The sequence below is a fragment of the Oncorhynchus gorbuscha genome, linkage group LG18 (assembly GCF_021184085.1).
Source record: "Oncorhynchus gorbuscha isolate QuinsamMale2020 ecotype Even-year linkage group LG18, OgorEven_v1.0, whole genome shotgun sequence".
NCBI lineage: Eukaryota > Metazoa > Chordata > Actinopteri > Salmoniformes > Salmonidae > Oncorhynchus > Oncorhynchus gorbuscha.
In genome coordinates this window covers 71563090-71590927 of record NC_060190.1, presented here as the reverse complement: position 1 = coordinate 71590927, position 27838 = coordinate 71563090, and the positions used below count along the sequence as shown (strand labels likewise).

Below are 27838 nucleotides of genomic sequence, written 5' to 3'. Positions count from 1 at the left end.
AACAGAACACCACCCAAAGGACATCCAGTCAAATTAACAGGGCATTGGCTGTCAACACACACACAGGGCTTGGCTGTAACACACACACTTGGCTTGGCTGTAACACTGACACAGGGCTTGGCTGTAACACACACACAGGGCTTGGCTGTAACAAACACACAGGGCTTGGCTATAACAAACACACAGGGCTTGGCTATAACAAACACACAGGGCTTGGCTGTAACACACGGAGCTTGGCTGTAACACACGGGGCTTGGCTGTAACACACGGGGCTTGGCTGTAACACACGGGGCTTGGCTGTAACACACGGGGCTTGGCTGTAACACACACAGAGCTTGGCTGTGCTCCCTGCTACAGTAATTCCTCAGCATGTCCACACCCTGAGACTGAACAGAGAGTACAGAGAGCAGAGGTTGAGTGGGTGTTAAACCTGCCCTGCCCATCTGAGTCTCTCACTCACACACACACACACACACACACACACACATCTGATTTGTATCAGTGATATATTGGGGCAGTGAAAGCTATGGCATATCTCCTGACAAACACTTTCCTATAAACTACCTCTCTATATATACACAGCATGTTGCCAAATACAGACACTGCTGCGTTTCCCCTTCAAATACCAAGGAAGCAAGTTCCTATGAAGAAGTCTGACATGTATAGGAGCCGCTTTCTTTTGAGAGTAAACTTGCTACCACAACTACACGCCCATGTGGTCATGTTCAAGAAAGCAGGCCTATCATGGGTTGTCTCGCCATAATGAATTCATGTGATTTTGGGAAGCTTGATTTTGTAGCTGGCTCAGAGGGATCTGTATACCATAGCTCTCCTCACTGTACCTACAGCCAACTAATGATTTACAACTGTTAAAGAATGATTTTATACATATATAAACTGTCTATAACCTTTAAAAGGGGTGTCTTAAAGTAAATGTATCAATATACAGAGTGTACAAAACATTAAGAACACCTGCTCTTTCCATGACAGACTGACCAGGTGAAAACTATGATCCCTTATTGATAATCACCTGTTAAATCCACTTCAATCAGTGTAGATGAAGGAGAGGAGACAGGTTTAAGAAAGATTTTTAAGCCTTGAGACAGTTGAGACATGTATTGTGTTTGTGTGCCATTTAAAGGCTGAATGGGCAAGACAAAATATTGAAGTGTCTTTGAACAGGGTATGGTAGTAGGTACCAGGCGACCGGTTTGTGGCAAGAACGGCAATGCTGCTGGGTTTGTCACACTCAACAGTTTCCTGTGTGTATCAAGAATGGTCCACCACCCAAAGGACATCCAGTCAAATTAACTGTGGGAAGCATTGGAGTCAACATGGGCCAGCATTCCTGTGGAACGCTTTTGACACCTTGTAGAGTCCATGTCCTGACAAATTGAGGCTCTTCTGAAGACAGAAGTGTGGAGGGGGTGCAACTTAACGTTAAGAATAACTCTGAACACTCTGTTAATAAACTTGCATAGACAACCAACCAATTCCTGAATGGCTTCCACCTACTGAGAACAGATCAGGAATAAAGTGAGGTCTGAGATGGGAGTGGTTTTCTCAGGATGACTTTGAGAGTGACAGATGGGGTAAAAGCTAGCATGCTTAACATGGTGCTTTTACATTCCTCCAAGCAGGCAGAGGTCAAACTGAGGCCTGAGGGGGGGGGGGGGAATCAGCTAACAGCAGGAACAAAGGCATACATACATTAGCTCTGACTGGCGAGATGGTTGATTATCTGAGATGGTTGACATGCCAAGTTGTTGTTTTGTGCTGCGCATATGATAAGATCACTACAATGTGTTAAAGTGGTTCCTGGTATGTTAGATCACTCCAGGCGACGTGAGATCTGATCATCTGAGTAGCAGGACGGCAAAAAAGAAAACCTGGAACACAGCCAAAGAGTGACTGGACTGGACTGACCAAAAGTCTGTCAGGGCGACCAACTGACTGACCAACAGTCTGTCAGGGCGAACCAACAGTCTGTCAGGGCGACCAACTGACTGACCAACAGTCTGTCAGGGCGAGTCAGGTTAGGAGACTATATACAGGGGTAACTGAGTCAACAGTCTGTCAGGGGACAGGTTAGAATGACCAACAGTCTGTCAGGGCGACCAACTGACTGACTGGACTGACCAACAGTCTGTCAGGACGACCAACTGACTGACTGGACTGACCAACAGTCTGTCAGGGTGACCAACTGACTGACTGGACTGACCAACAGTCTGAGTGCGACCAACTGACTGACTGGACTGACCAACAGTCTGGCAGGACGACCAACTGACTGACTGGACTGAGTCAGTCTGGGGGCGACCAGGTGAGTGATGGACTGACCAACAGTCTGGTCAGGGTGGGGGTACAGGTGACTGACTGGACTGACCAACAGTCTGGGGGCTGACCAACTGACTGGGCGGTACACTGATTGACAATGAGACTATAGGGGGAACTGACCCATGGAAGAAGTCTAATGTTGCATGCACACATACAGTGAAATGCCTTTCTTGCAAACTCAAACCCAACAATGCAATAATCAAATCAAACTTTATTTGTCACATGTGCCAAATACAACAGGATTTGTGAAAGGCTTTACTGACAAGCCCTGAACCAACAATGTAGTTCAAGAAAGAGTTAAGAAAAATATTTACCAAATTAACTAAAGTAAAAAATAACAAAAAGTAACACAATAAAATAACAATAAGGAGGCTATATACAGGGGGTACTGAGTCAGTGTGTGGGGGTACAGGTTAGTAATGAGACTATATACAGGGGGTACTGAGTCAGTGTGTGGGGGTACAGGTTAGTAATGAGACTATATACAGGGGTACTGAGTCAGTGTGTGGGGGTACAGGTTAGTAATGAGACTATATACAGGGGGTACTGAGTCAGTGTGTGGGGGTACAGGTTAGTAATGAGACTATATACAGGGGGTACTGAGTCAGTGTGTGGGGGTACAGGTTAGTAATGAGACTATATACAGGGGGTACTGAGTCAGTGTGTGGGGGTACAGGTTAGTAATGAGACTATATACAGGGTACTGAGTCAGTGTGTGGGGGTACAGGTTAGTAATGAGACTATATACAGGGGGTACTGAGTCAGTGTGTGGGGGTACAGGTTAGTAATGAGACTATATACAGGGGGTACTGAGTCAGTGTGTGGGGGTACAGGTTAGTAATGAGACTATATACAGGGGGGTACTGAGTCAGTGTGTGGGGGTACAGGTTAGTAATGAGACTATATACAGGGGGTACTGAGTCAGTGTGTGGGGGTACAGGTTAGTAATGAGACTATATACAGGGGGTAGGGGGTACTGAGTCAGTGTGTGGGGGTACAGGTTAGTAATGAGACTATATACAGGGGGGGTACTGAGTCAGTGTGTGGGGGTACAGGTTAGTAATGAGACTATATACAGGGGGTACTGAGTCAGTGTGTGGGGGTACAGGTTAGTAATGAGACTATATACAGGGGGTACTGAGTCAGTGTGTGGGGGTACAGGTTAGTAATGAGACTATATACAGGGGTACTGAGTCAGTGTGTGGGGGTACAGGTTAGTAATGAGACTATATACAGGGGGTACTGAGTCAGTGTGTGGGGGTACAGGTTAGTAATGAGACTATATACAGGGGGTACTGAGTCAGTGTGTGGGGGTACAGGTTAGTAATGAGACTATATACAGGGGGTACTGAGTCAGTGTGTGGGGGTACAGGTTAGTAATGAGACTATATACAGGGGGTACTGAGTCAGTGTGTGGGGGTACAGGTTAGTAATGAGACTATATACAGGGGGTACTGAGTCAGTGTGTGGGGGTACAGGTTAGTAATGAGACTATATACAGGGGGTACTGAGTCAGTGTGTGGGGGTACAGGTTAGTAATGAGACTATATACAGGGGGTACTGAGTCAGTGTGTGGGGGTACAGGTTAGTAATGAGACTATATACAGGGGGTACTGAGTCAGTGTGTGGGGGTACAGGTTAGTAATGAGACTATATACAGGGGGTACTGAGTCAGTGTGTGGGGGTACAGGTTAGTAATGAGACTATATACAGGGGGTACTGAGTCAGTGTGTGGGGGTACAGGTTAGTAATGAGACTATATACAGGGGGTACTGAGTCAGTGTGTGGGGGTACAGGTTAGTAATGAGACTATATACAGGGGGTACTGAGTCAGTGTGTGGGGGTACAGGTTAGTAATGAGACTATATACAGGGGTACTGAGTCAGTGTGTGGGGGTACAGGTTAGTAATGAGACTATATACAGGGGGTACTGAGTCAGTGTGTGGGGGTACAGGTTAGTAATGAGACTATATACAGGGGGTACTGAGTCAGTGTGTGGGGTACAGGTTATAATGAGACTATATACAGGGGGTACTGAGTCAGTGTGTGGGGGTACAGGTTAGTAATGAGACTATATACAGGGGGTACTGAGTCAGTGTGTGGGGGTACAGGTTAGTAATGAGACTATATACAGGGGGTATGGGTACTGAGTCAGTGTGTGGGGGTACAGGTTAGTAATGAGACTATATACAGGGGGTACTGAGTCAGTGTGTGGGGGTACAGGTTAGTAATGAGACTATATACAGGGGGTACTGAGTCAGTGTGTGGGGGTACAGGTTAGTAATGAGACTATATACAGGGGGTACTGAGTCAGTGTGTGGGGGTACAGGTTAGTAATGAGACTATATACAGGGGGTACTGAGTCAGTGTGTGGGGGTACAGGTTAGTAATGAGACTATATACAGGGGTACTGAGTCAGTGTGTGGGGGTACAGGTTAGTAATGAGACTATATACAGGGGTACTGAGTCAGTGTGTGGGGGTACAGGTTAGTAATGAGACTATATACAGGGGTACTGAGTCAGTGTGTGGGGGTACAGGTTAGTAATGAGACTATATACAGGGGGTATGGGTACTGAGTCAGTGTGTGGGGGTACAGGTTAGTAATGAGACTATATACAGGGGGTATGAGTACTGAGTCAGTGTGTGGGGGTACAGGTTAGTTGAGGTAATTTGTACATGTAGGAAGGGGTAAAGTGACTATGCATAGATAATAAACAGGGAGTAGCAGCAGTGTAAAAATAAGTGTGTGTGTGTTGGGGGGGGGGTGTGTAAATATTCATTTGATTAATTGTTCAGCAGTCTTCTGGCTTGGGGGTAGAAGCTGTGAGGCACTGCAAGCTGTGCCACTAAAGATTCTGGATTTGAGTCCAGACTCTGTCGCAGCCGGAAGAGCCATGGGGTGGCGCACAATTGGCCCAGCGCCGTGCGGGTTACAGGAGGGTTACGCCGGCAGGGAGTCCTTGGCCCATCGGACACTAGCGACTCCTGTGGTGGGCCGGGCACAGTGCACGCTGACATGGTCGCCAGGTGTACGGTGTTTCCTCCGACACATTGGTGCGGCTGGTTAAGTGATCATTGTGTTTCGACCTTTGCCTCTCGAGTCCATACAGGAGTTGCAGCGATGAGACGAGACTAACTACCAATTGGATAAAACGACATTGGGGAGAAAAAGGGGTCAAATTAAAAAATAAGCTGTTAAGGAGCCTTTTGGTCCTAGACGTGGCGCTCTGGTGCCGCTTGCCTTGTGGTAGCAGAGCCTTGTGGTGGCAGAGCCTTGTGGCGGCAGAGCCTTGTGGCGGCAGAGCCTTGTGGCGGCAGAGCCTTGTGGCGGCAGAGCCTTGTGGTGGCAGAGCCTTGTGGTAGCAGAGCCTTGTGGTAGCAGAGCCTTGTGGTAGCAGCAGTATTATAGCATGGGGGTAGAAACTGTTAAGGAGCTTTTTGGTCCTAGACGTGGCGCTCTGGTACCACTTGCCGTATAACAATGTAATACTAAATATAACAAGGTAGAATAAAACACACCAGATTTAAAAATAAGAAATGAGGAGAACAAAGTATGTAAGCATACTTTATACAGGGTCAGTTTCAGTAGCATATTTACAATGTGCAGGGATATTGGTTAATATGTATAGCGGCAAGGTGACTCAGCATAAGGATATATGATAAACAGAACACCATGATGATTGTATGCGAGTGGGTGTGTGTAGAGTCAGTATAAATGTTGGTGCATATTATGTGTATGTGAGCAAATGATGGAGTGAGTGTGCAGGGCCGTGTGAGGTGTGCAGGGCCGTGTTGTGAGTGCGCAGGGCCGTGTGAGGTGTGCAGGGCCGTGTGAGGTGTGCAGGGCCGTGTTGTGAGTGCGCAGGGCCGTGTGAGGTGTGCAGGGCCGTGTTGTGAGTGCGCAGGGCCGTGTTGTGAGTGCGCAGGGCCGTGTTGTGAGTGCGCAGGGCCGTGTTGTGAGTGCGCAGGGCCGTGTTGTGAGTGCGCAGGGCCGTGTTGTGAGTGCGCAGGGCCGTGTTGTGAGTGCGCAGGGCCGTGTTGTGAGTGCGTAGGGCCGTGTGAGTGCGTAGGGTCGTGTGAGTGCGTAGGGCCGTGTGAGTGTGCAAGGCCGTGTGAGTGTGCAAGAGACCAATAAAGTACCAAGGTCAACTCAGATAGTCTCTGTAGCCATTTGTTAGCTATTTAGTAGCCTTATGGTTTGGGGATAGAAGTTGTTCAGGAGCCTGTTGGTGTCAAGACTTAATACACCGGTACCTCTTGCCGTGCGGAAGCAGAGAGAACAGTCTGTGGCTGGAGTCTAACGATTTTCCCCAGGTCTTCCTTTCACACCGCCTGATATAGAGGTCCTGGATGAGGCAGGCAGCTCAGCCCCAGTGACATACTGGGCTGTCTGCACATCCCCTCTGTAGTGCCATGCGATCGAGGGCGGTGGTATTGCCATACCAAGCAGTGATGCGCAGCCAGTCAAGATGCTCTCAGTGGTGTAGCTGGATAACGTTTTGAGGATTTGAGGACCCAAGCCAAACCTTTTCAACCTCCTGAGGGGGAAGGTCACACCTTTTAAGTTCTTAGAGTTAGTCTATTAATACCTCACTACTCTCACATTATACTGTTTCCTACTGCCTCTCTCACCACTGCATTAAATCAGTATACATCTGCTGTGTCCAGGAGAGCAGAGAGATGCAGCAGGTCATCAATACGTGGTTATCATACTGAGAGAGACATTCTGAGGTTAGCTCACCTAACATTAAACTAAGCCTTGCAGCTACCCTTACCACTATCCCTAAACATCTCATATATTTGCTAATCAGTTCAGTTGCTTCTCACTTTCTGATGATAAAATCGCCCTTAACATAGTCCTTTATAGAATGACCACCCAGTGACAGTCAAAGCATCATTCCCCAACTGAAAGCAAAATGAGACATCTGCAGCTGCGACTGTACAAAACAACCCAGTAGTGACACACACACTTATCCTGTCCAGAAGAGAAAATAACTATTCTCGAAGGGCACGAGGGTTAAGTAATAATAGTACATATAATAATGAGGTCTTCTTGTCAAAGGGACATTGAATATGATGACTAAACTAAATCAGTGCTGAGGAGTGTAGGCTACCTAAGCTTGAGGCTATGACTCATCCCTGTAGACACAATGGGTAATTATGACATCATTCTAGAATCCCCCCCCAAAGTCTGAGCCAAATGTTTCTTAAATGTTTTATTACTATTGGACATCAACAACTAAACACACCATGAAATCAGCTCCAAGTCATTTTAATTGAGGAAATCTTGTCAAGTATTCCCACACATAACAGGGTGACTTGATTGTATACAAATGTAAGCCTCTGCCCGAATACCATGTGACTTACTGTCGGTCACACACACTGCTGGCTTGGAGTGGAGTACTAGAACGAACATGCATGGATGTTAAAGGAGGCACAGGGCTATTGGGCACAGGGGTGATGTAACTAGAAGCTTAAATTCAGTTTCAGTCACTTTAAGCTTACATACAGGCGCAAAGCACAATGAATTAGCCAAGATCAAGAAACATAATGTGGGACAAATCTAATAGCCTATGTATGTATAGCTTGTAAAAACCATGCAGAAAAAAATGTTGTTCCATTTAGAACACTAATCATTTTTATGACCCTAGTCATTTAGCAGACGCTCTTATATGGAACAATTTACAGGAGCAATTTACAGGAGCAATTAGGGTTAAGTGCCATGCTCAAAGAGCACGCACATCGGCAGTTTTTCCATCAAGTCGGCTCGGGGATTCGAACCAGCAAGATACAGACGTCACAGTTGAAAACACACTTATTGTTATCCAACATTTTGGAGATAGACACCAGAACCATATAGGCTACACATTCTGATTCTACACATTCTGATTCTACAATCTTGACAGATGATGCATTAGCTTTGTTGTTTATGTGCTGCTGGCAACGACATGCGATACGTGCGTGCTCTCATTGGCACACTGCGTTCTCACCGATAACTAGGCTGTTAACAATAACAATCTGCACCATTTAACAAATTCCTCGAAAACTATTTCGATTGTGCCTTAATGTTTACGAGAGTCAATAGTGAATAGCCTTTCTTCTGTCAGCTAAACTTCTCGCAAATGACAATCTATTTTTGTTTACAGGATGTTGTGCACCATGACAAACATCCCCGTCAAACAAATATGTTTCGATCAGCACAAAAACAAAGATAATCCGAGGCACCCCGAAACGTGCGTAGGACAACCATCTGGTTTGAGTAACATTAGTCGAATAAATTGCTACACTGGCTGAAACTTTGTAGATTCCCTGCACGATTTGTGATTTGATGCATATTGCTACACTGATGCTATCGTTTATTGGTAGATCATCACAGTAGATTGAGCAAGCTTTGAATTTCCCCAGGCCCTATAACTATGGGGTTGGGCGTTAGTTTAAACCTCAGCCAACTCTGATATTTGTTATGCAACAGTCAACTCTATAGTCCTCTGAGATATTGTTATAATGCACGGTATTTACCAGACTGATCCATAGGCTCCAGAGCCGACCGGGGACAGGGATTGATACCGCTCCGGGACCTCCCATATCGTTTTGTTCAGCTCCTGTCTGTAGAAAGTGGGTCTCTCCTTGTGAGACATTCCTGCAGAATTCAGAGACTACGAGACAAACAAGCCAGTCGTAACTTCGGTTGCCTCCTTCGCGTGGCAGTAGAGCCTCTGAAAACTAAAAACTCAATACAACGAGAACTATTGTTGACCCAACCGATACATAAATTGGATCTCGCGCATTCCGGGCAGTGCAACTGTGCAAACGTTATCCCGTGCACTATATATGAGGACGTCTCTTTGAGGACAGCAGACTCCTAAACACGTTCGATCAGCGAGCTACAGTAGATTTTCCCTCTATGCAGATTCCAATCTGTTTCTTGTGTTGAAGAGGACCTAAACTGAAAATAATTCTCGCTCCGTCAAAGACGAAGCGCGCTCCCGTCCCGATTCCCACTTCTCGCGCGATTTGAGTTTAGTAGCTGGGGAAATCCCGCTGTGGGGATTCCTAATCTCTTTTTACTGCAGGCTACGTAATATGTTGACATTAATTAAATAGCCCTGTGAAATAGAGTGATTGATATTTGCGCGTTGCCACAATATATATATTAAATCACAAATCTTATGATGACCAAACCCTTCAAAGTGTATGATTCCTTATTATCGTGATGGTCCTCCTATATTTTGAATTGCCCCGGGACAAGCATTCTGCATTCATTTTTACTTGCAGTAAGAGTCGGTATTAACTGTTCGTTTAATTCGGTAACAAGTACTGATTAGCCTATGTATCCTATACGTTTATATCAAAGACACTCATTACACCCTATTTATTTTTCTATATATACTGAACAAAAATATAAATGCAACCTGTAAAGTGTTGGTCCCATGTTTCACGAGCTGAAATAAAAGATCCCAGAAATGTTCCATATGCACAAAAAGCTGGTTTCTCTCCAATTGTGTTTACATCCCTGTTAGTGAGCGTTTCTCCTTTGCCAAGACAATCGTCCACCTTCTTATTCTTTGGTATAATGGCGTTCACAACAATTATATGTGCATTCAGCCACCTAGTGTACAGGTGGATAATAAACATCCAAAAAGGAAATCGATCCACCTGACATGTGTGTCATATCAAGAAGCTGATTAAACAGCATGATCATTACACAGGTGCACTTTGTGCTGAGGACAATAAAAGCCCCTGAAAAAACCCAACATTATGCCACAGTTTTTGAGGGAGCGTGCAATTGGCATGCTGACTGCAGGAATGTCCACCAGAGCTGTTGCCAGAGAATTGAACGTTCAAATCAATTCAATTCAATTCAAGGGCTTTATTGGCATGGGAAACATGTGTTAACATTGCCAAAGCAAGCAAGGTAGATAATATATCAAGTGAAATAAACAATAAAAATTAACAGTAAACATTACACATACAGAAGTTTCAAAACAATAAAGACATTACAAATGTCATATATATATATATATATATATATACATATATATATGTCATAAGGTGAATGCACCAATTTGTAAGTCGCTCTGGATAAGAGCGTCTGCTAAATGACTTAAATGTAAATGTATATATACAGTGTTTTAACAATGTACAAATGGTAAAGGACACAAGATAAAATAAATAAGCATAAATATGGGTTGTATTTACAATGGTGTGTGTTCTTCACTGGTGGCAACAGGTCACACATCTTGCTGCTGTGATGGCACACTGTGTAATTTCACCCAGAGTTTTTCAAAATTGGATTTGTTTTCATATTCTTTGTGGATCTGTGTAATCTGAGGGAAATATGTCTCTCTAATATGGTCATACGTTGGGCAGGAGGTTAGGAAGTGCAGCTCAGTTTCTAATTTAAGCCGCCTCCAATGTCATTTCAGAGAATTTGGCAGTACCTCACAACCACAGACCAGGTGTTACCACGTGTAACGGATGTGAAATAGCTAGCTAGTTAGCGGTGGTGCGCGCTAAATAGCGTTTCAATCGGTGATGTCACTTGCTCTGAGGCCTTGAAGTAGTCGTTCCCCTTGCTCTGCGAGGGCCACGGCTTTTGTGGAGCAATGGGTAACGATGGTGTGACTGTTGTTGATGTGTGCGGAGGGTCCCTGGTTCGCGCGAGGGTACGGTCTAAAGTTATACTGTTACACACACAAGCCCTGGACCTCCACATCCGGCTTCTTCACCTTTCTGTAATAAAGCACTTTTGTGGGGAAAATGAATTCTGATTGGCTGGGCCTGGCTCCCCTACCTCTGCCCTGTCATGTGAAACCCATTAGCATCTAATACATTTATTTCAATTGACTGATTTCCTTATATTGAACTCAGTAAAATCATTGAAATTGTTGCAGGTTTCGTTTATATTTGATACACAACTGGCTGGGACATAAGACCACCTTTGAGGTCTGAAACCATTTGACAAACTTTGATTTTGGAGTGGATTGTCCCTTTTAATGTGGAGGAGACCATCGATTACAAATTCAAATGTTGAAATACTTCATAAAAAACATTACACACACAGTTGGCCTCTGTTCCTAACAATATCCGAGTTCCATTGCTTTGTCCTGATGAATCCGGATACGTCGCTTGATTGGTCATCCTGGCTGCTGCCTGTCACAGGGAAGGGAGGACAACATTTAACAACATGGATGATTGAAAATACCTGAGAATTCGACACAGTCTTGGATAACAGCAAACTGCAAACATGACAAATGGTCAGTTTGATGAGACGTGTGTCATTTTATAGGTAATCTTGCAGGAGATGCACTGTTTTGAAAGGAAAGACATTGGCTGTCTGGCTGGACGGATGTTAGTTCGCTCTGATTCCATTTCTGCTACTTTTGTAACTAGCATATATTACCGGTGACGTGGCTGCAGACCGTCGCCAGCCAACATCAATTAGATAACGTTTTGGATTTATTAACATAAAAAGTGCATGGTCAATTTGGAACCAAAAACGAGTTATGGGCAAGGATACGTCCAGTTGGTGGCTATCTAACGTTAGCTATAGGCCAGTATTGGAGTGAAGGAGCCTAATGGGACCTGTTCTGTTTAAATGGCGAATTGGCTCTGGAAGCCTAAACAGCCGAATACTCTCATCTAAACGGGAATCTATTCTAGAAACAACCCTCTACTTTCACATCACATACATCATCAACAACAACAAATGAAGCGGTTACTGTACACTGTTTTAACAGTTGCAGTCAACACTATTTTACATTTCCAACACATTTATGGTGTCTGTCTTCCGTTGACACAAAGGTGTCCGGAGAAGCGGATAACGAATAAGCACAGGTACAATAGTCCACTCACGTCTTCTCCGTAAACAAGCGCCGTAAACATGGACATATGGGAACCCTACTCCTATCAAGCTGTGTGTCAATATTTAGTTTTTGGAAAAATTATTTCTCGCCCATATTATAGATACGATCCATATGCTCACAAACGTTACCGCAAACGATGCGTGTTAATGTTCAGACCGAACATTTAGGCTCTTACCAAAACCCTTTACAGAAGACTCTGTCCAATGTGTGTAATGGAACTGAGACTTGATCAAGGGCTAGCTGTATCTGGCTAGTTTGCTATCTACCTACCTATCTATGTGATGTTTGGTGGCCAGTTTACTGACTCCTACAGGCATCTATGCAACACTGCTTTTGTACATTATATTAACATAAGTGACAATTGTTTGTAATGGTATCTAGCTGTGGTTCCACACAGGTATCAAGTGTAGCCTAGCTGGCAATGTTTTTTTTTACCATTGCTGTAGACCTCAACGTTATTGTGTGCCAGCTACACCAAGATGCAATCTGTCAAACTATTGTTGTAGACCTCAACGTTATTGTGTGCCAGCTACATCAAGATGCAATCTGTCAAACTATTGTTGTAGACCTCAACGTTATTGTGTGCCAGCTACACCAAGATGCAATCTGTCAAACTATTGTTGTAGACCTCAACGTTATTGTGTGCCAGCTACATCAAGATGCAATCTGTCAAACTATTGTTGTAGACCTCAACGTTATTGTGTGCCAGCTACATCAAGATGCAATCTGTCAAACTATTGTTGTAGACCTCAACGTTATTGTGTGCCAGCTACACCAAGATGCAATCTGTCAAACTATTGTTGTCATTGAAATATTCAACTATCCTAAGTAATGCTAGTTAATCTTTGAATATTGAATGACCAGCCATGTGTACAGATGTCATCTTCAAACCAAATTCTTATTATTTTCTCTTCTCCACCCGTCAGTGTACTCGTTCGATGGGATTGTGGTGTTTGGGCTTCTGTACATCTGTACGTGTGCGTACCTCAAGAAGGTGCCTCGCTTAAACAGTTGGCTACTTTCTGAGAAGAAGGGAGTGTGGGGGGTGTTCTATAAAGGTAAGACCTCAATCAATCTGTCATCATCTATGTAATAGAACAATGGAAAATAAATACTGGTTATGTGTTTCTGACTACAATCAAAGAGCTATGCTACAGCTTCACCACAGTGAAGCAGAGAGGTCCACTACTACAGCTTCACCACAGTGAAGCAGAGAGGTCCACTACTACAGCTTCACCACAGTGAAGCAGAGAGGTCCACTACTACAGCTTCACCACAGTGAAGCAGAGAGGTCCACTGCTACAGCTTCACCACAGTGAAGCAGAGAGGTCCACTGCTACAGCTTCACCACAGTGAAGCAGAGAGGTCCACTACTACAGCTTCACCACAGTGAAGCAGAGAGGTCCACTACTACAGCTTCAACACAGTGAAGCAGAGAGGTCCACTACTACAGCTTCACCACAGTGAAGCAGAGACGTCCACTACTACAGCTTCACCACAGTGAAGCAGAGAGGTTCACTACTACAGCTTCACCACAGTGAAGCAGAGAGGTCCACTACTACAGCTTCACCACAGTGAAGCAGAGAGGTCCACGACTACAGCTTCACCACAGTGAAGCAGAGAGGTCCACTACTACAGCTTCACCATAGTCCGAAGCAGAGAGGTCCACTACTACAGCTTCACCACAGTGAAGCAGAGAGGTCCACTACTACAGCTTCACCACAGTGAAGCAGAGAGGTCCACTACTACAGCTTCACCATAGTCTGAAGCAGAGAGGTCCACTACTACAGCTTCACCATAGTCTGAAGTAGAGAGGTCCACTACTACAGCTTCACCATAGTCTGAAGTAGAGAGATCCACTACTACAGCTTCACCATAGTCTGAAGTAGAGAGGTCCACTACTACAGCTTCACCATAGTCTGAAGTAGAGAGGTCCACTACTACAGCTTCACCACAGTCTGAAGTAGAGAGGTCCACTACTACAGCTTCACCATAGTCTGAAGTAGAGAGGTCCACTACTACAGCTTCACCATAGTCTGAAGCAGAGACTGTCTTGTCTTTTTTTCTCCCTTGTTCTCTCTCCCACTCTTATCTTCCTGTTTCTCTCTGTCCATCTCTCCACTCTGTATCCCTCTCCTCAATCTCACTCTTCCTCTCTCCCCCTCTATCTTCTTCTGACTCTCTTTCTCTCTCTGTCTTTCTGCCTCTCAGCTGCAGTGATTGGGACCAGACTCCACCATGCTGTGGCTATAACCTGTCTGTCGATGGCATTGTACCTCGTTTTCTTAAAGTGACAGCGTCAGTCTGGACTGGACTGAGATGGACTGATCCAGGGCAGGCTTGGCTGTGCTTTGCAGAGCTGGATTGGGCTGCACTGGGTTGCCACCCATGGAAACTTCGGACCGTGTGCCCCCAGAACACCAATTCATTCACCCAGTAACCTCAAAGGACATGTATAAAGGACAAGCTAATACTGCCCCCAGGTGGTGATAAAGATCCCAGTCACTCTCTGCACTCTTCTACACCTGTGTGCGTCCCAAAAACATCTCCTTTCTCCTGAAGTGAGCACTCGTTCGCTACACCCCACAAATGTAAAAGCATTGGATTGGAGTTGGCATGGGGTTAGGAAGTTTCCATATACCAGTGATTTCTGTTCAGAGCTTATGAAGGGGAGTGTTCAAGTGCACATTTGGGGAGAAAGGAGAGACGACAGGGACGCAGGCGTTGTATCCATCCCTGCACAACACCACCGTCACCCAGTTTAACCTGTGTTTACTGTACACATCCCATTAGAACACGGTTTGTCAATCTATTCTCCAGGGGCACATGTTTGTCTTAGCTCAGCACTAACACATGTTTGTCTTAGCTCAGCACTAACACATGTTTGTCTTAGCTCAGCACTAACACATGTTTGTCTTAGCTCAGCACTAACACATGTTTGTCTTAGCTCAGCACTAACACATGTTTGTCTTAGCTCAGCACTAACACATGTTTGTCTTAGCTCAGCACTAACACATGTTTGTCTTAGCTCAGCACTAACACATGTTTGTCTTAGCTCAGCACTAGCACATGTTTGTCTTAGCTCAGCACTAACACATGTTTGTCTTAGCTCAGCACTAACACATGTTTGTCTTAGCTCAGCACTAACACATCATTTCCCTCCATTTATTTTTCCCCACACCAAATACACACACAACAATTTATAGACAAACACAAACAACTACTACATTTCCCCTGCCCAGACCCGCATGCTCACACACCCATCCCTAGTTCCTGCATTGTTTGCCATATGGCCTGAAACGGTACCATTTTGTTTCTCTGTAGCCCACGCACTTTCAATATTGAAATAATAAATCATAGATATTTCCATTGTGTTAATGATGGTGGATTGATTCATTTCCAAGTTTTTAGTATGTGTTTTTCAAGATGAGAATTACCAAACCCATCGGGTATCTCACTAAACCCCCAAATGCATATCTTGAAATATGCAGACAGACACGTTCAAAGGATTTAACAATATTTAACATTTTTTTACTAGGTAAGTCAAGAACAAATTCTTATTTACAATGACTGCCTACCCCCTCAGCCAAACTTTCCCCTAACCCGGACCACGCTGGGCCAATTGTGCGCTGCCCTATGGGACTCACAGGCGGTTGTGACACAGCCTGGGAACGAACCAGGGTCTGTAGTGATGCCTCTACCACTGCAATGCAGTGACTTAGACCGGTGCGCCACTCGGGAGGCCTGGGAGGCTTTTACTGAGGAGGCTTCCGGCAGGCCACTCTACCATAAAGGGCTGATTGGTGGAGTGCTGCAGAGATGGTTGTCCATCTGGAAGATTTCATGGCTTCAGATGGGAGTGCTACGGGTCGATAATAATTTAGACAGGTTACCTTGGCGTTCTTGGGCACAGGGACTATGGTGGTCTGCTTGAAACTTAGGTATGACAGACTTGGTCAGGGAGAGGTTGAAAATGATCAGTGAAGACACTTGCCAGCTGGTCAGCGTATGCTCTGAGTATGCGTCCTTGTAATCTGTCTGGCCCCGCGACCTTGTAAATGTTAACCTGTTTAAAGGTCTTACTCACATCGGCTACAGAGAGCGAGATCACACAGTTGTCTGGAACAGCTGGTGTTCTCATGCATGGTTCAGTGTTGCTTTTTTGTTTGTTATTCTGATAGGATGTATTACCACTATGCTGTAATTTATATGATGTATTACCATGCATGTTCACAATATACTGTATTTATAACTGATAAGTGTGTATTTTTAACACATATAACTGTGACCCTCTGGATATGCATGATGATGAGTCATGATAGCTGATGTCGGTGGTTTATGACAACTAACTTAACTCTGCCATCATGGCACGAACCAGTTATATGTGGCCGTAAGCCTGCTAGAGGTCAGCCATCAGTGTCAAGCCAATTAGCTGACCCAAACAATGGTCTATACAGGGACAGTGTCAAGTCAATTAGCTGACCCAAACAATGGTCTATACATGGACAGTGTCAAGCCAATTAGCTGACCCAAACAATGGTCTATACAGGGACAGTGTCAAGCCAATTAGCTGACCCAAACAATGGTCTATACATGGACAGTGTCAAGCCAATTAGCTGACCCAAACAATGGTCTATACAGGGACAGTGTCAAGTCAATTAGCTGACCCAAACAATGGTCTATACAGGGACAGTGTCAAGTCAATTAGCTGACCCAAACAATGGTCTATACAGGGACAGTGTCAAGTCAATTAGCTGACCCAAACAATGGTCTATACAGGGACAGTGTCAAGTCAATTAGCTGACCCAAACAATGGTCTATACAGGGACAGTGTCAAGTCAATTAGCTGACCCAAACAATGGTCTATACATGGACAGTGTCAAGTCAATTAGCTGACCCAAACAATGGTCTATACAGGGACAGTGTCAAGTCAATTAGCTGACCCAAACAATGGTCTATACATGGACAGTGTCAAGTCAATTAGCTGACCCAAACAATGGTCTATACAGGGACAGTGTCAAGTCAATTAGCTGACCCAAACAATGGTCTATACAGGGACAGTGTCAAGTCAATTAGCTGACCCAAACAATGGTCTATACATGGACAGTGTCAAGTCAATTAGCTGACCCAAACAATGGTCTATACAGGGACAGTGTCAAGTCAATTAGCTGACCCAAACAATGGTCTATACAGGGACAGTGTCAAGTCAATTAGCTGACCCAAACAATGGTCTATACATGGACAGTGTCAAGTCAATTAGCTGACCCAAACAATGGTCTATACAGGGACAGTGTCAAGTCAATTAGCTGACCCAAACAATGGTCTATACATGGACAGTGTCAAGTCAATTAGCTGACCCAAACAATGGTCTATACAGGGACAGTGTCAAGTCAATTAGCTGACCCAAACAATGGTCTATACATGGACAGTGTCAAGTCAATTAGCTGACCCAAACAATGGTCTATACAGGGACAGTGTCAAGTCAATTAGCTGACCCAAACAATGGTCTATACAGGGACAGTGTCAAGTCAATTAGCTGACCCAAACAATGGTCTATACATGGACAGTGTCAAGTCAATTAGCTGACCCAAACAATGGTCTATACATGGACAGTGTCAAGTCAATTAGCTGACCCAAACAATGGTCTATACATGGACAGTGTCAAGTCAATTAGCTGACCCAAACAATGGTCTATACAGGGACAGTGTCAAGTCAATTAGCTGACCCAAACAATGGTCTATACATGGACAGTGTCAAGTCAATTAGCTGACCCAAACAATGGTCTATACATGGACAGTGTCAAGTCAATTAGCTGACCCAAACAATGGTCTATACAGGGACAGTGTCAAGTCAATTAGCTGACCCAAACAATGGTCTATACATGGACAGTGTCAAGTCAATTATCTGGTGGCTTTAGTGGCTTTTTTTCTCATTCTGATATTACGTTTTACCAGGCTCACAATATACTGTACTTATAAGAATTAATTTGTTCTCTCGCTCTCTGTGTGAGCAGTTGCGACACCAGTTTCCCTTGAAAAGAGAGGGATGGATGATTAGACGTAATCACATTTGACCTGCATAGGGCTGTAAACTGCACCTGTTCAACATGTCACTACATTCACTGCTGCTGCTGCTCAAAGCTACTGCCGAGTCCACTCTCAGAGGAGAGAGCTTCTTCTGAAGACAACACCAAGATTTTGCTTTGAAGTGTGTGCATGTCTGTTTGAAACAGAACGTGTACCAGAATTAAGATCTATCAAGACAGTACATGCTTTCTTCTCTCATAGCAGCAGTCTATCTAAAATGGTACTGTAAAACTGCGCACAGATAAGGCTGTTCTTTTAGGAAGTACTGTACGGTGCATTCAGAAAGTATTCAGACCCCTTGACTTTTTTCCTTTTTTTTCTTATTTTTTCTCTTTATATGACATACAGTAGACTGATCATGTGAAAGCCATGATCCCTTATTGATGTCACCTGTTAAATCCACTTCAATCAGTGTAGATGAAGGGGAGGAGGCGGGTTAAAGAAGGATTTTTAAGTCTTGAGACATTTGAGACATGGATTGTGTGTGTGTGCCATTCAGAGGGTGAATGGGCAAGACAAAATATTGAAATACCTTTGAAGGGGGTATGGTAGTAGGTGCTAAGCCGGGTGTGAAGAACTGCAGGGTTTTTCACGTGTATCCAGAATGGTCCATCACCCAAAGGACATTCAGGCAACATAGCACAAACTGTGGGAAGCATTGGTGTCAACATGGACCAGCATACCTGAGGGAACCCCATTTGACACCTTGTAGAGTCCATGCCTCGTTGAATTGCGCCTGTTCTGAGGGCAGCGTGTTCTAGAACAGAGACAGAGGGAGCAGCACTGGGAGACAGAGCAGATCCTCAGACCACCCTCTGACTTGGATCAGGAACTACACAAGAGGCAGCACAGAATACACATTGTATGTATATAGGCTGACCTACTGACCCATCACAACACCTACATAGGAAACACAGGAGCTTGACAAATGTGTCATATTGCCTAAGCCTGGTGAGATGACGGAGGACAGGCTAGATGCCTCAAAACCCAAACACTAATCACCTGTTAATATACAATGGCTATGAGGTGATTGGGAAACTGCTATTGACTATGCATGATGATACTTTAAGAGTCACACAAGATGTTTGCTTTGTAAACAGCTGGATGTTACCTTTATTTAACTAGGCAAGTCAGTTAAGAACAAATTCTTATTTGCAATGATGGCCTGGGAACTGTGGGTTAACTGGTCTAGGAACAGTGGGTTAACTGGCCTAGGAACAGTGGGTTAACTGGCCTAGGAACAGTGGGTTAACTGGCCTAGGAACAGTGGGTTAACTGCCTGTTCAGGGGCAGAACGGGGGTTTGAACTTGCAACCTTCCGGTTACTAGTCCAATGCTCTAACCACTAGGCTATGCTGCCGCGGATGTGAGGAAGCGTGTCTGTTTAATATTTTCCTGAGATGGGGATATAATGCTCGGGACAAGATTGAAGACCGTGGTCCTGAAGGGAAGACGTGCTGAAAGATCCAAAGTCAGGAAACTGGTATGTTACTTCTCACATTGGTTCTGGGAACAACCAATCAGATACGTATTTGCCTCTAAAAAAACATTGGTAAGTAGCCTGAGGCTCTGCTTGCAAAAAGGCTATTGTTTGAGGTCAAACAGTTGCTTTAGGGATTATTAGGCTACTGTTGGGGAACCCTCCTGCAGGGGTATTAGGGTACTGTGGGTGGGCATTGGGGAACCCTGCTGGATGAGGTATTAGGGTTGAGGACCCCTGCTGGGGATATTAGGGTACTGTGGGTGGGCATTGGGGAACCCTGCTGTAGGGGGTATTAGGGTACTGTGGGTGAGGATTAGGGAAACCTGCTGTAGGGGTATTAGGGTACTGTGGGTGGAGATTGGGGAACCCTGCTGTAGGGGTATTGGGGTACTGTGGGTGAGGATTAGGGAAACCTGCTATAGGGGTATTAGGGTACTGTGGGTGGGCATTGGGGAACACTGCTGGATGAGGTATTAGGGTTGAGGACCCCTGCTGGGGGTATTAGGGTACTGTGGGTGGGCATTGGGGAACCCTGCTGTTGGGGGTATTATGGTACTGTGGGTGGGGATTGGGGAACCCTGCTGTAGGGGGTATTAGGGTACTGTGGGTGGGCATTGGGGAACCCTGCTGTAGGAGGTATTAGGGTTGAGGACCCCTGCTGGGGGTATTAGGGTACTGTGGGTGAGGATTGGGGAAACCTGCTGTAGGGGTATTAGGGTACTGTGGGTGGAGATTGGGTAACCCTGCTGTGGGGGGTATTAGGGTGCTGTGGGTGGGGATTGGGGAACCCTGCTGTAGGAGGTATTAGGGTTGAGGACCTCTGCTGGGGGTATTAGGGTACTGTGGGTGGGGATTGGGGAACCCTGCTGTAGGGGTATTCAGGTACTGTGGGTGGGGATTGGGGGAACCCTGCTGTGGGGGTATTAGGGTACTGTGGGTGGGGATTGGGGAACCCTGCTGTAGGGGTATTAGGGTACTGTGGGTGGGGATTGGGGAACCCTGCTGTAGGGGGTATTAGGGTACTGTGGGTGGGGATTGGGGAACCCTGCTGCAGGGGTATTAGGGTACTGTGGGTGGGGATTGGGGAACCCTGCTGTAGGGGGTATTAGGGTACTGTGGGTGGGGATTGGGGAACCCTGCTGTAGGGGGTATTAGGGTACTGTGGGTGGGGATTGGGGAACCCTGCTGTAGGGGTATTAGGGTTGAGGAAGCCTGCTGGGGGTATTAGGGTTGAGGAACCCCTGCTGTAGGAGGTATTAGGGTTGAGGAACCCCTGCTGTAGGAGGTATTAGGGTTGAGGACCCCTGCTGTAGGGGGTATTAGGGTTGAGGAACCCCTGCTGTAGGAGGTATTAGGGTTGAGGAACCCCTGCTGTAGGAGGTATTAGGGTTGAGGAACCCCTGCTGGGGGTATTAGGGTTGAGGAAGCCTGCTGTAGGAGGTATTAGGGTTGAGGAACCCCTGCTGTAGGAGGTATTAGGGTTGAGGACCCCTGCTGTAGGGGGTATTAGGGTTGAGGAACCCCTGCTGTAGGAGGTATTAGGGTTGAGGAACCCCTGCTGTAGGAGGTATTAGGGTTGAGGAACCCTGCTGTAGGGGGTATTAGGGTTGAGGAACCCCTGCTGTAGGAGGTATTAGGGTTGAGGAACCCCTGCTGTAGGAGGTATTAGGGTTGAGGAACCCCTGCTGTAGGAGGTATTAGGGTTGAGGACCCCTGCTGTAGGGGGTATTAGGGTTGAGGAACACCTGCTGTAGGAGGTATTAGGGTTGAGGAACCCCTGCTGTAGGAGGTATTAGGGTTGAGGAACCCCTGCTGTAGATATTATTAGGGTATTTATTTGGGGGGGGGGTGTACAGTAGGTATTTTTCTTCTGTGTTTATACCCATTTATTAGTCATAAATATTTTTCACAAAAATACATGTTTCAAAAACATTTTAATAGGTCCAAATATTTTAAACATTCATATTGAAGTAGTTTGACAGTACGTTTAAAACAACACTGGTGATGAGGTCACACAATAATACAACGGTTGGTTTCTTCAACGACAGTAACAGAAGCAGTCTTTTTTGGGGGGTTTAAAGGTAACCGAATATCAGCTGGAAAATTACCTGTAGAGTAGCTCAGCTGAACACAAACAGCTCTGTTGACCATCACTGCACTTAGTAAATACGTCAACCAAACACAGACAGCAGGTAAATCTCCCAACTGAACAGAACTCTCAGGAAGCAGGGGAGAAAGAGGCCTACAATATTACACATGGTCTCAATGCAACTCCAAATACCACCAACCCATGACTGGCTCATTCTGTACCATTGTTCTGAAGCGATACACCCCACTTCCAACGCATTCATAAATAGGGCCACTTCCACTTAAAGAGAGTCTCCAGGACATTTTAAACAGATTCAGGAATGACTCGAGTCTTTTCATTGTCCAACCAGAAAGCTGAATACTGGTTCCTTTAAGTACACTTTCTCCCAACATACATGTGCCGTTATTAATAAATGACAGTCTCCTGATGTGTGTCTGCACCCAGTCAGGTCCACTCTCCCAGTCCTGTACCAGTGTGCTTTAGGACAGTCAGCAAAGGCTCCACAATAAATCAATAAATAAACATATAAAAAGGGAATGGGGATCAGTGTTTTCCTCAGGTCTTTTCATAGGCGGGCTGCCATAACAGACATCTTCTATGGAGGTCAACTGAAGGCAGCACAATATTTTACAGGGAAGGGGGGAGGCACCACACCGCCTGGGTAACCGTAATAGGGGAAACACTGATGAGAATTACATGGGTGGACAAAGTGAGGAAGGTTAGGGGTTATAGGTCAGGGTATTCCATCCTTCCTCTGGCAGCACTGTGAGGGCGGGACGCTCCAGTCGTACACGTAGCTCAGGCGGAGTTTAACCTCTTCCTTACACAGCCTCCCATCTCTCTGCAGCGTCTGCTGTTTCTCCAACATATCCTCCAGGCTCTGCTTGTGAGTCACCATGTATTTATTACTACACCCCCGAGACTTGTACTCCGTGTCGAATCGAGGGTCGTGTGTCCGTTTGACGTCCACCGGGGCTAGCCACGCCCCCAGTGACACGTCCTCGCTCTGCCACACCTTGAGGTAGGCCGTGTTGATTCGGATGTAGTGTACGAGGTCGCAGGAGAGCAGGTAGCCTCCACCCAGGGCGTAGGGTAGGTAGTAGTCACACAGCTCCCAGGCCGACTCCCTCCACTTCCCTGCTGTCTTCACGCGACCGCGGCCTGAGAAGAAGCCCCAGTACAGCCGGCTGGGTTCTTTAGACTTCAGCTCCTCCTATAAGATTAGGAGAGGTTATTATACGTTATTGGGTGTTTGCACATACATTTGTTTTACAGCACAAACTCTATGTTTAAGCAATAAGGGCCGAGGGGGTGTGGTACATGGCCAAAATACCACCGCTAAGGGACATTGTTAAGCACGTAATTAGAGCAGGAAAAGTACGTGTTCTGTCATACACCTAGTATACAGTCTGATATACCACAGCTTTCAGCCAATCAGCAATGAAGGCTCAAACCATCCAGTTTACAATACACATTATGGCACCCTATTCCCTATGGACCCTTGTCAAGAAATAGTGCACTACATAGTGAAGAGGGTGCCATTTGGGATGCATCCCATATCAAACACATACCTTCAACAGGTCCAGACGAGCAAAAGTGTCATCGTCCGCTTTTAACACAAACTTGAAGTCTACGTTGTGATCTAGCCAGGAATACATATGCAGCAGCTTCAGGGTCAGGTTCTCATACGAGTCTCGCAGCGCGGGGAGTAAGAGCAGGTCTTTGTGCCGCCCCTGCTCTGTGTTGATGTTCTGCATATCCTCTGCGGGCAGACCCTCGGTTCCCACCACGAACATAGCTAGAACCTCCGGATCCTTCTTAGCCAGCCAGGTACTACGGATAATGCTCCTGCGCTCTGTGTACTTAGGTCCTGTGGTGATGAGGACCACCAGGAAGGCCGAGAGGTCTTTGGGGCGTGAGGGGAGCTCAGGGTGCTCTGCTCGGGGCTGGGAGTGGGCAGCGTGGGGTGCTAGGCCTGGAGGGTCGGCCTGGCCCTGTTTTAGGGTCTCCGAGGTACACTTGGCGAGGAAAAGGAGAACAACAGCAAAGAGGCACACTCCCCCGATGGCCAGGGCCGTCTTGTGACGACACACGACGCGGACCAGGCTCATGGTGCTGAGACTGAGAAGGAGAGAGAGACGGGATGGAGAGATGGGGGGGGGGGGAGAGAGACAAGAGAGATCTGTAAGCAACAATGCATGTCTGTTCATTCAGTTAACAATAAAGACCGCAGTCAATGAATGTCTCCCAGAGAAATGAGGTAGCTAGAGAAAAATACATTCTGAAGTTAATCAACAATTGAACAGACAGCTAACTTAACGTTACCTAATCGAACTCGGCAAAACAAATCAGTGTGAAGCAGACCACCCACAGCTTGCCTGCAACCTAACGATAACATTACCCGATCAATCTCATTCCATGTAAGCAACGGAAAGCCTGCCCATTGCATCAAAACAAAGGCGGGAATATAGACTACAGTACCTGAATGTGTCACACAACGCTAGATGTTTAATGCATCGATGACAGTTACATGGACATTGCCTCTGTCTGCAGCTAGTTAGCTAGCCGAGATAGCACAAATGGGGATACGTTAGCAGGCTCGCTAGCTAGCTTAATAGCTATCGAGGATTTGATTTTACTGCTCACTTCGCTAGCTACAAAATTACGCGAATGAATAAAATCATTAAAGAAAAAGAGCAATCCTTTTGTGTAGCTAGATGAACAGCTAGCTAGTGAACTACCTCCGCTAGACGTTATTTTGGACTCAACTGGTGACACGCAGTAAATACAAGACAGACGGTGAGTTCAAGACAACACGGAAATCGGCAATATTGGACATCAGACTTCAGTCTATTTAATACAAATGGAAAGTCGGAAAAAAGAAAGCGAATTTTTTTTTTGTTTAAATTCATAAAATCGAAATTATAAATCGGAAACTCAGGCATCATCCGAGAGCTAAAATTTCTCCAATCTGGACATCACTGACGTCACCGTCACAAGTGTTTTTCTTAGTCTGAGTTTGTTTTTTTCCGAGTTCCCAGTTGGTTTGAAGGCAGTATGTGATGACGCAAACACTTCACTGCTGGAAAGACACGCCTTTGGTGCCTCCCAGTGGATACAATTAGAACGAGTTAAACACCTGAACTGCAGCACAGCACTGATTCTAAATCCTATGGAATATACTGTGTGCAGTGGTGTAAAGTACTCAAGTAAAACTCCCTCTGATCTGGTGGACTCACTAAACAGACTCACTAAACACATGCTTTATTTGTAAATTATGTCTGAGTGATGGAGCATGTCCCTGGCTATTTGTAAATAAAAAAGAACTGGAAAATGTGTCCATCTGCTTTGCTTAATATAAGGAATTTGATATGCTTTATACTTGTACTTTTAGTTTTGATACTTCAGTATATTTTACCAATTACATTTACTTTCGAAACCCCACCTCTTTAAGGAATACCTAGGATAGGATAAGTAATCCCTCTCACCCCCCCCCCTAAGTTTTAGATGCACTATTGTTAAGTGACTGTCCCACTGGATGTCATAAGGTGAATGCACCAATTTGTAAGTCGCTCTGGATAAGAGCGTCTGCTAAATGACTTAAATGTAAATGTAAATGTAAGTATGTTTAGAACCAAATACCTTTACTCAAGTAGTATTTAACTGGGTGACTTTCACTTTTACTTGAGTCGTTTTCTATTAAGGTATCTTTACTTTTACTCAAGTGTGACAATTGGGTACTTTTTCCACCACTGACTGTGTCGAATGGAATGTGGAACCTCCCAACTGTTTGTTCTTGTTCTTTGTTAGTTTTGTGGGTAAGAAACCATAGGGATACAATTTCTACCTCCATTCTATGGCACATTCTATGTTCTACCTGTTCCAATTTTATGTTCTATCTCTATGTAAAAGGAAGAGCCCCTCTGGTTGGTTGCTAAGACACCATTGTTAAATATTTCTTTACCAGGTATGATCAAGCATTCCATTAGATATAACATGTAGTGTGACATGACAGTGTTGTCCACTGTCAGGCTCTTGTTTATACCAGTAGCTGACACAGCCAGACTGTCAGGCTCTTGTTTATACCAGTAGCTGACACAGCCAGACTGTCAGGCTCTTGTTTCTACCAGTAGCCGACACCGCCAGACTGTCAGGCTCTTGTTTATACCAGTAGCCGACACAGCCAGACTGTCAGGCTCTTGTTTATACCAGTAGCCGACACAGCCAGACTGTCAGGCTCTTGTTTATACCAGTAGCCGACACAGCCAGACTGTCAGACATGGACAATAAAAATGCAGCAGAGGATCTGACTGATTACTTTAAAACATTCTTTGGGAACAATCTTCACTAAAGAGCTACTGTAAGTACTACTGCAAGTAGTATAGAACATCTGCAGGATTTATTTTTCTGTTGGGATTACGCTCCTTACCAAAATAAATGCTGAAGGAAGCTGTACATTTACACAATAAATCACATTGAGTTGTTTCTGTGTTGTTGTTTATCAGGAAAGCTCCCCCATCCACTGCTGATGTCTTGGCTCCCACCACTCACCTCATCAGGAAGAGAAGAGAGGAGCTGGACATAAACAAGGCCATGGAGGCCCTTCAAGAGGTGATACACAGGCACGTACACACGCTTGCACACGGCCAAAGAAAGAATTGGTTTTGGGGGTGACTAGAGAGATATACCTGCTGGAGCGTGTGCTACATGTGGGAGATGCTATGGTGACCAGCGAGCTGAGATAAGGGGGGACTTTAGCTAGCAGGGTCTTGTAGATGACATGGAGCCAGAGGGTTTGGCGATGAGTATGAAGCGAGGGCCAGCCAACGAGAGCGTACAGGTCGCAATGGTGGGTAGTATATGGAGCTTTGGTGACAAAGCGGATTGCACTGTGATAGACTGCATCCAATTTGTTGAGTAGGATATTGGAGGCTATTTTGTAAATGACATCGCCAAAGTCGAGAATTGGTAGGATGGTCAGTTTTACAAGGGTATGTTTGGCAGCATGAGTGAAGGATGCTTTGTTGCGAAATAGGAAGCCAATTTTAGATTTAACTTTGGATTGGAGATGTTTGATGTGGGTCTTGAAGGAGAGTTTACAGTCTAACCAGACACCTATGTATTTGTAGTTGTCCACGTATTCTAAGTCAGTGCCGTCCAGAGTGGTGATGTTGGACATGCGGACAGGTGCAGTCAGCGATCGGTTGAAGAGCATGCATTTAGTTTTACTTATATTTAAGAGCAATTGGAGGCCACGGAAGGAGAGTTGTATGGCATTGAAGCTTGCCTGGAGGGTTGTTAACACAGTGTCCAAAGAAGGGCCAGAAGTATACAGAATGGTGTCGTCTGCGTAGAGGTGGATCAGAGACTCACCAGCAGCAAGAGCGACATCATTGATGTATACAGAGAAGAGAGTCGGTCCAATAATTGAACCCTGTGGCACCCCCATAGAGACTGCCAGAGGTCCGGACAGTAGACCCTCCGATTTGACACACTGAACTCTATCAGAGAAGTAGTTGGTGAACCAGGCGAGGCAATCATTAGAGAAACCAAGGCTGTCAAGTCTGCCGATGAGGGTGTGGTGATTGACAGAGTCGAAAGCCTTGGCCAGATCAATGAATACGGCTGCACAGTAATGTTTCTAATCATGGCGGTTAAGATATCTTTTAGGACCTTGAGCGTGGCTGAGGTGCACCCATGACCAGCTCTGAAACCAGATTGCATAGCAGAGAAGGTATGGTGAGATTCGAAATGGTCGGTAATCTGTTTGTTGACATGGCTTTCGAAGACCTTAGAAAAGCAGGGTAGGATAGATATAGGTCTGTAGCAGTTTGGGTCAAGGGTGTCCCCCCCTTTGAAGAGGGGGATGACCGCAGCTGCTTTCCAATCTTTGGGAATCTCAGACGACACAAAAGAGAGGTTGAACAGGCTAGTAATAGGGGTGGCAACAATTTCGGCAGATAATTTTAGAAAGAAAGG

At 45.4% G+C, this 27838-nt stretch overlaps 3 protein-coding genes across 5 annotated transcripts in view; 1 reads left to right on the top strand and 2 right to left on the bottom strand.

Moving 5' to 3' along the window:
* Positions 1 to 9831, bottom strand: part of LOC124002932 (mitogen-activated protein kinase 14A-like) — a 50269-nt gene extending 40438 nt beyond the window's left edge. Inside the window, exon 1 of one of the 2 annotated variants that reach the window (XM_046310781.1) lies at positions 8855 to 9831. In XM_046310781.1, the coding sequence (XP_046166737.1) occupies positions 8855 to 8973 (119 nt within the window). In that variant the 5' untranslated portion in view covers positions 8974 to 9831. The remainder of the gene's footprint in view (positions 1 to 8854) is intronic. The other variant, XM_046310782.1, reaches the window with a different exon arrangement.
* A 1609-nt stretch (positions 9832 to 11440) lies between these two features.
* On the top strand, positions 11441 to 15579 carry LOC124002940 (protein kish-B). Its single transcript, XM_046310792.1, has 3 exons — positions 11441 to 11592; positions 13128 to 13259; positions 14413 to 15579. The coding sequence occupies exons 1-3, from the start codon at positions 11583 to 11585 to the stop codon at positions 14493 to 14495; spliced, it is 225 nt and encodes a 74-aa protein (XP_046166748.1). The 5' UTR covers positions 11441 to 11582; the 3' UTR covers positions 14496 to 15579.
* A 6108-nt stretch (positions 15580 to 21687) lies between these two features.
* Positions 21688 to 24700, bottom strand: LOC124002933 (beta-1,3-galactosyltransferase 6-like). Of its 2 annotated transcripts, XM_046310784.1 has the most exons (4): positions 24341 to 24700; positions 24185 to 24244; positions 23431 to 23980; positions 21688 to 23072 (listed from the first exon to the last, which is right to left on the bottom strand). In XM_046310784.1, the coding sequence occupies exons 3-4, from the start codon at positions 23968 to 23970 to the stop codon at positions 22593 to 22595; spliced, it is 1020 nt and encodes a 339-aa protein (XP_046166740.1). In that variant the 5' UTR covers positions 23971 to 23980; positions 24185 to 24244; positions 24341 to 24700; the 3' UTR covers positions 21688 to 22592. The 2 variants fall into 2 exon arrangements, with proteins under 2 accessions (XP_046166740.1, XP_046166739.1); XM_046310783.1 differs by lacking the exon at positions 24185 to 24244 and having other exon boundaries at positions 24341 to 24699.
* Between the last annotated feature and the right edge of the window lie 3138 nt (positions 24701 to 27838).

Coding starts and splice junctions, on each gene's coding strand:
- LOC124002940 (XM_046310792.1), top strand. Junction 13,260..14,412: donor GTGGGGGGTGTTCTATAAAG/GTAAGACCTCAA, acceptor TCTGCCTCTCAG/CTGCAGTGATTGGGACCAGA.
- LOC124002933 (XM_046310784.1), bottom strand. CDS start 23,970: ATGAGCCTGGTCCGCGTCGTGTGTCGTCACAAGACGGCCCTGGCCATC. Junction 23,073..23,430: donor CTCGTCTGGACCTGTTGAAG/GTATGTGTTTGA, acceptor CTAATCTTATAG/GAGGAGCTGAAGTCTAAAGA.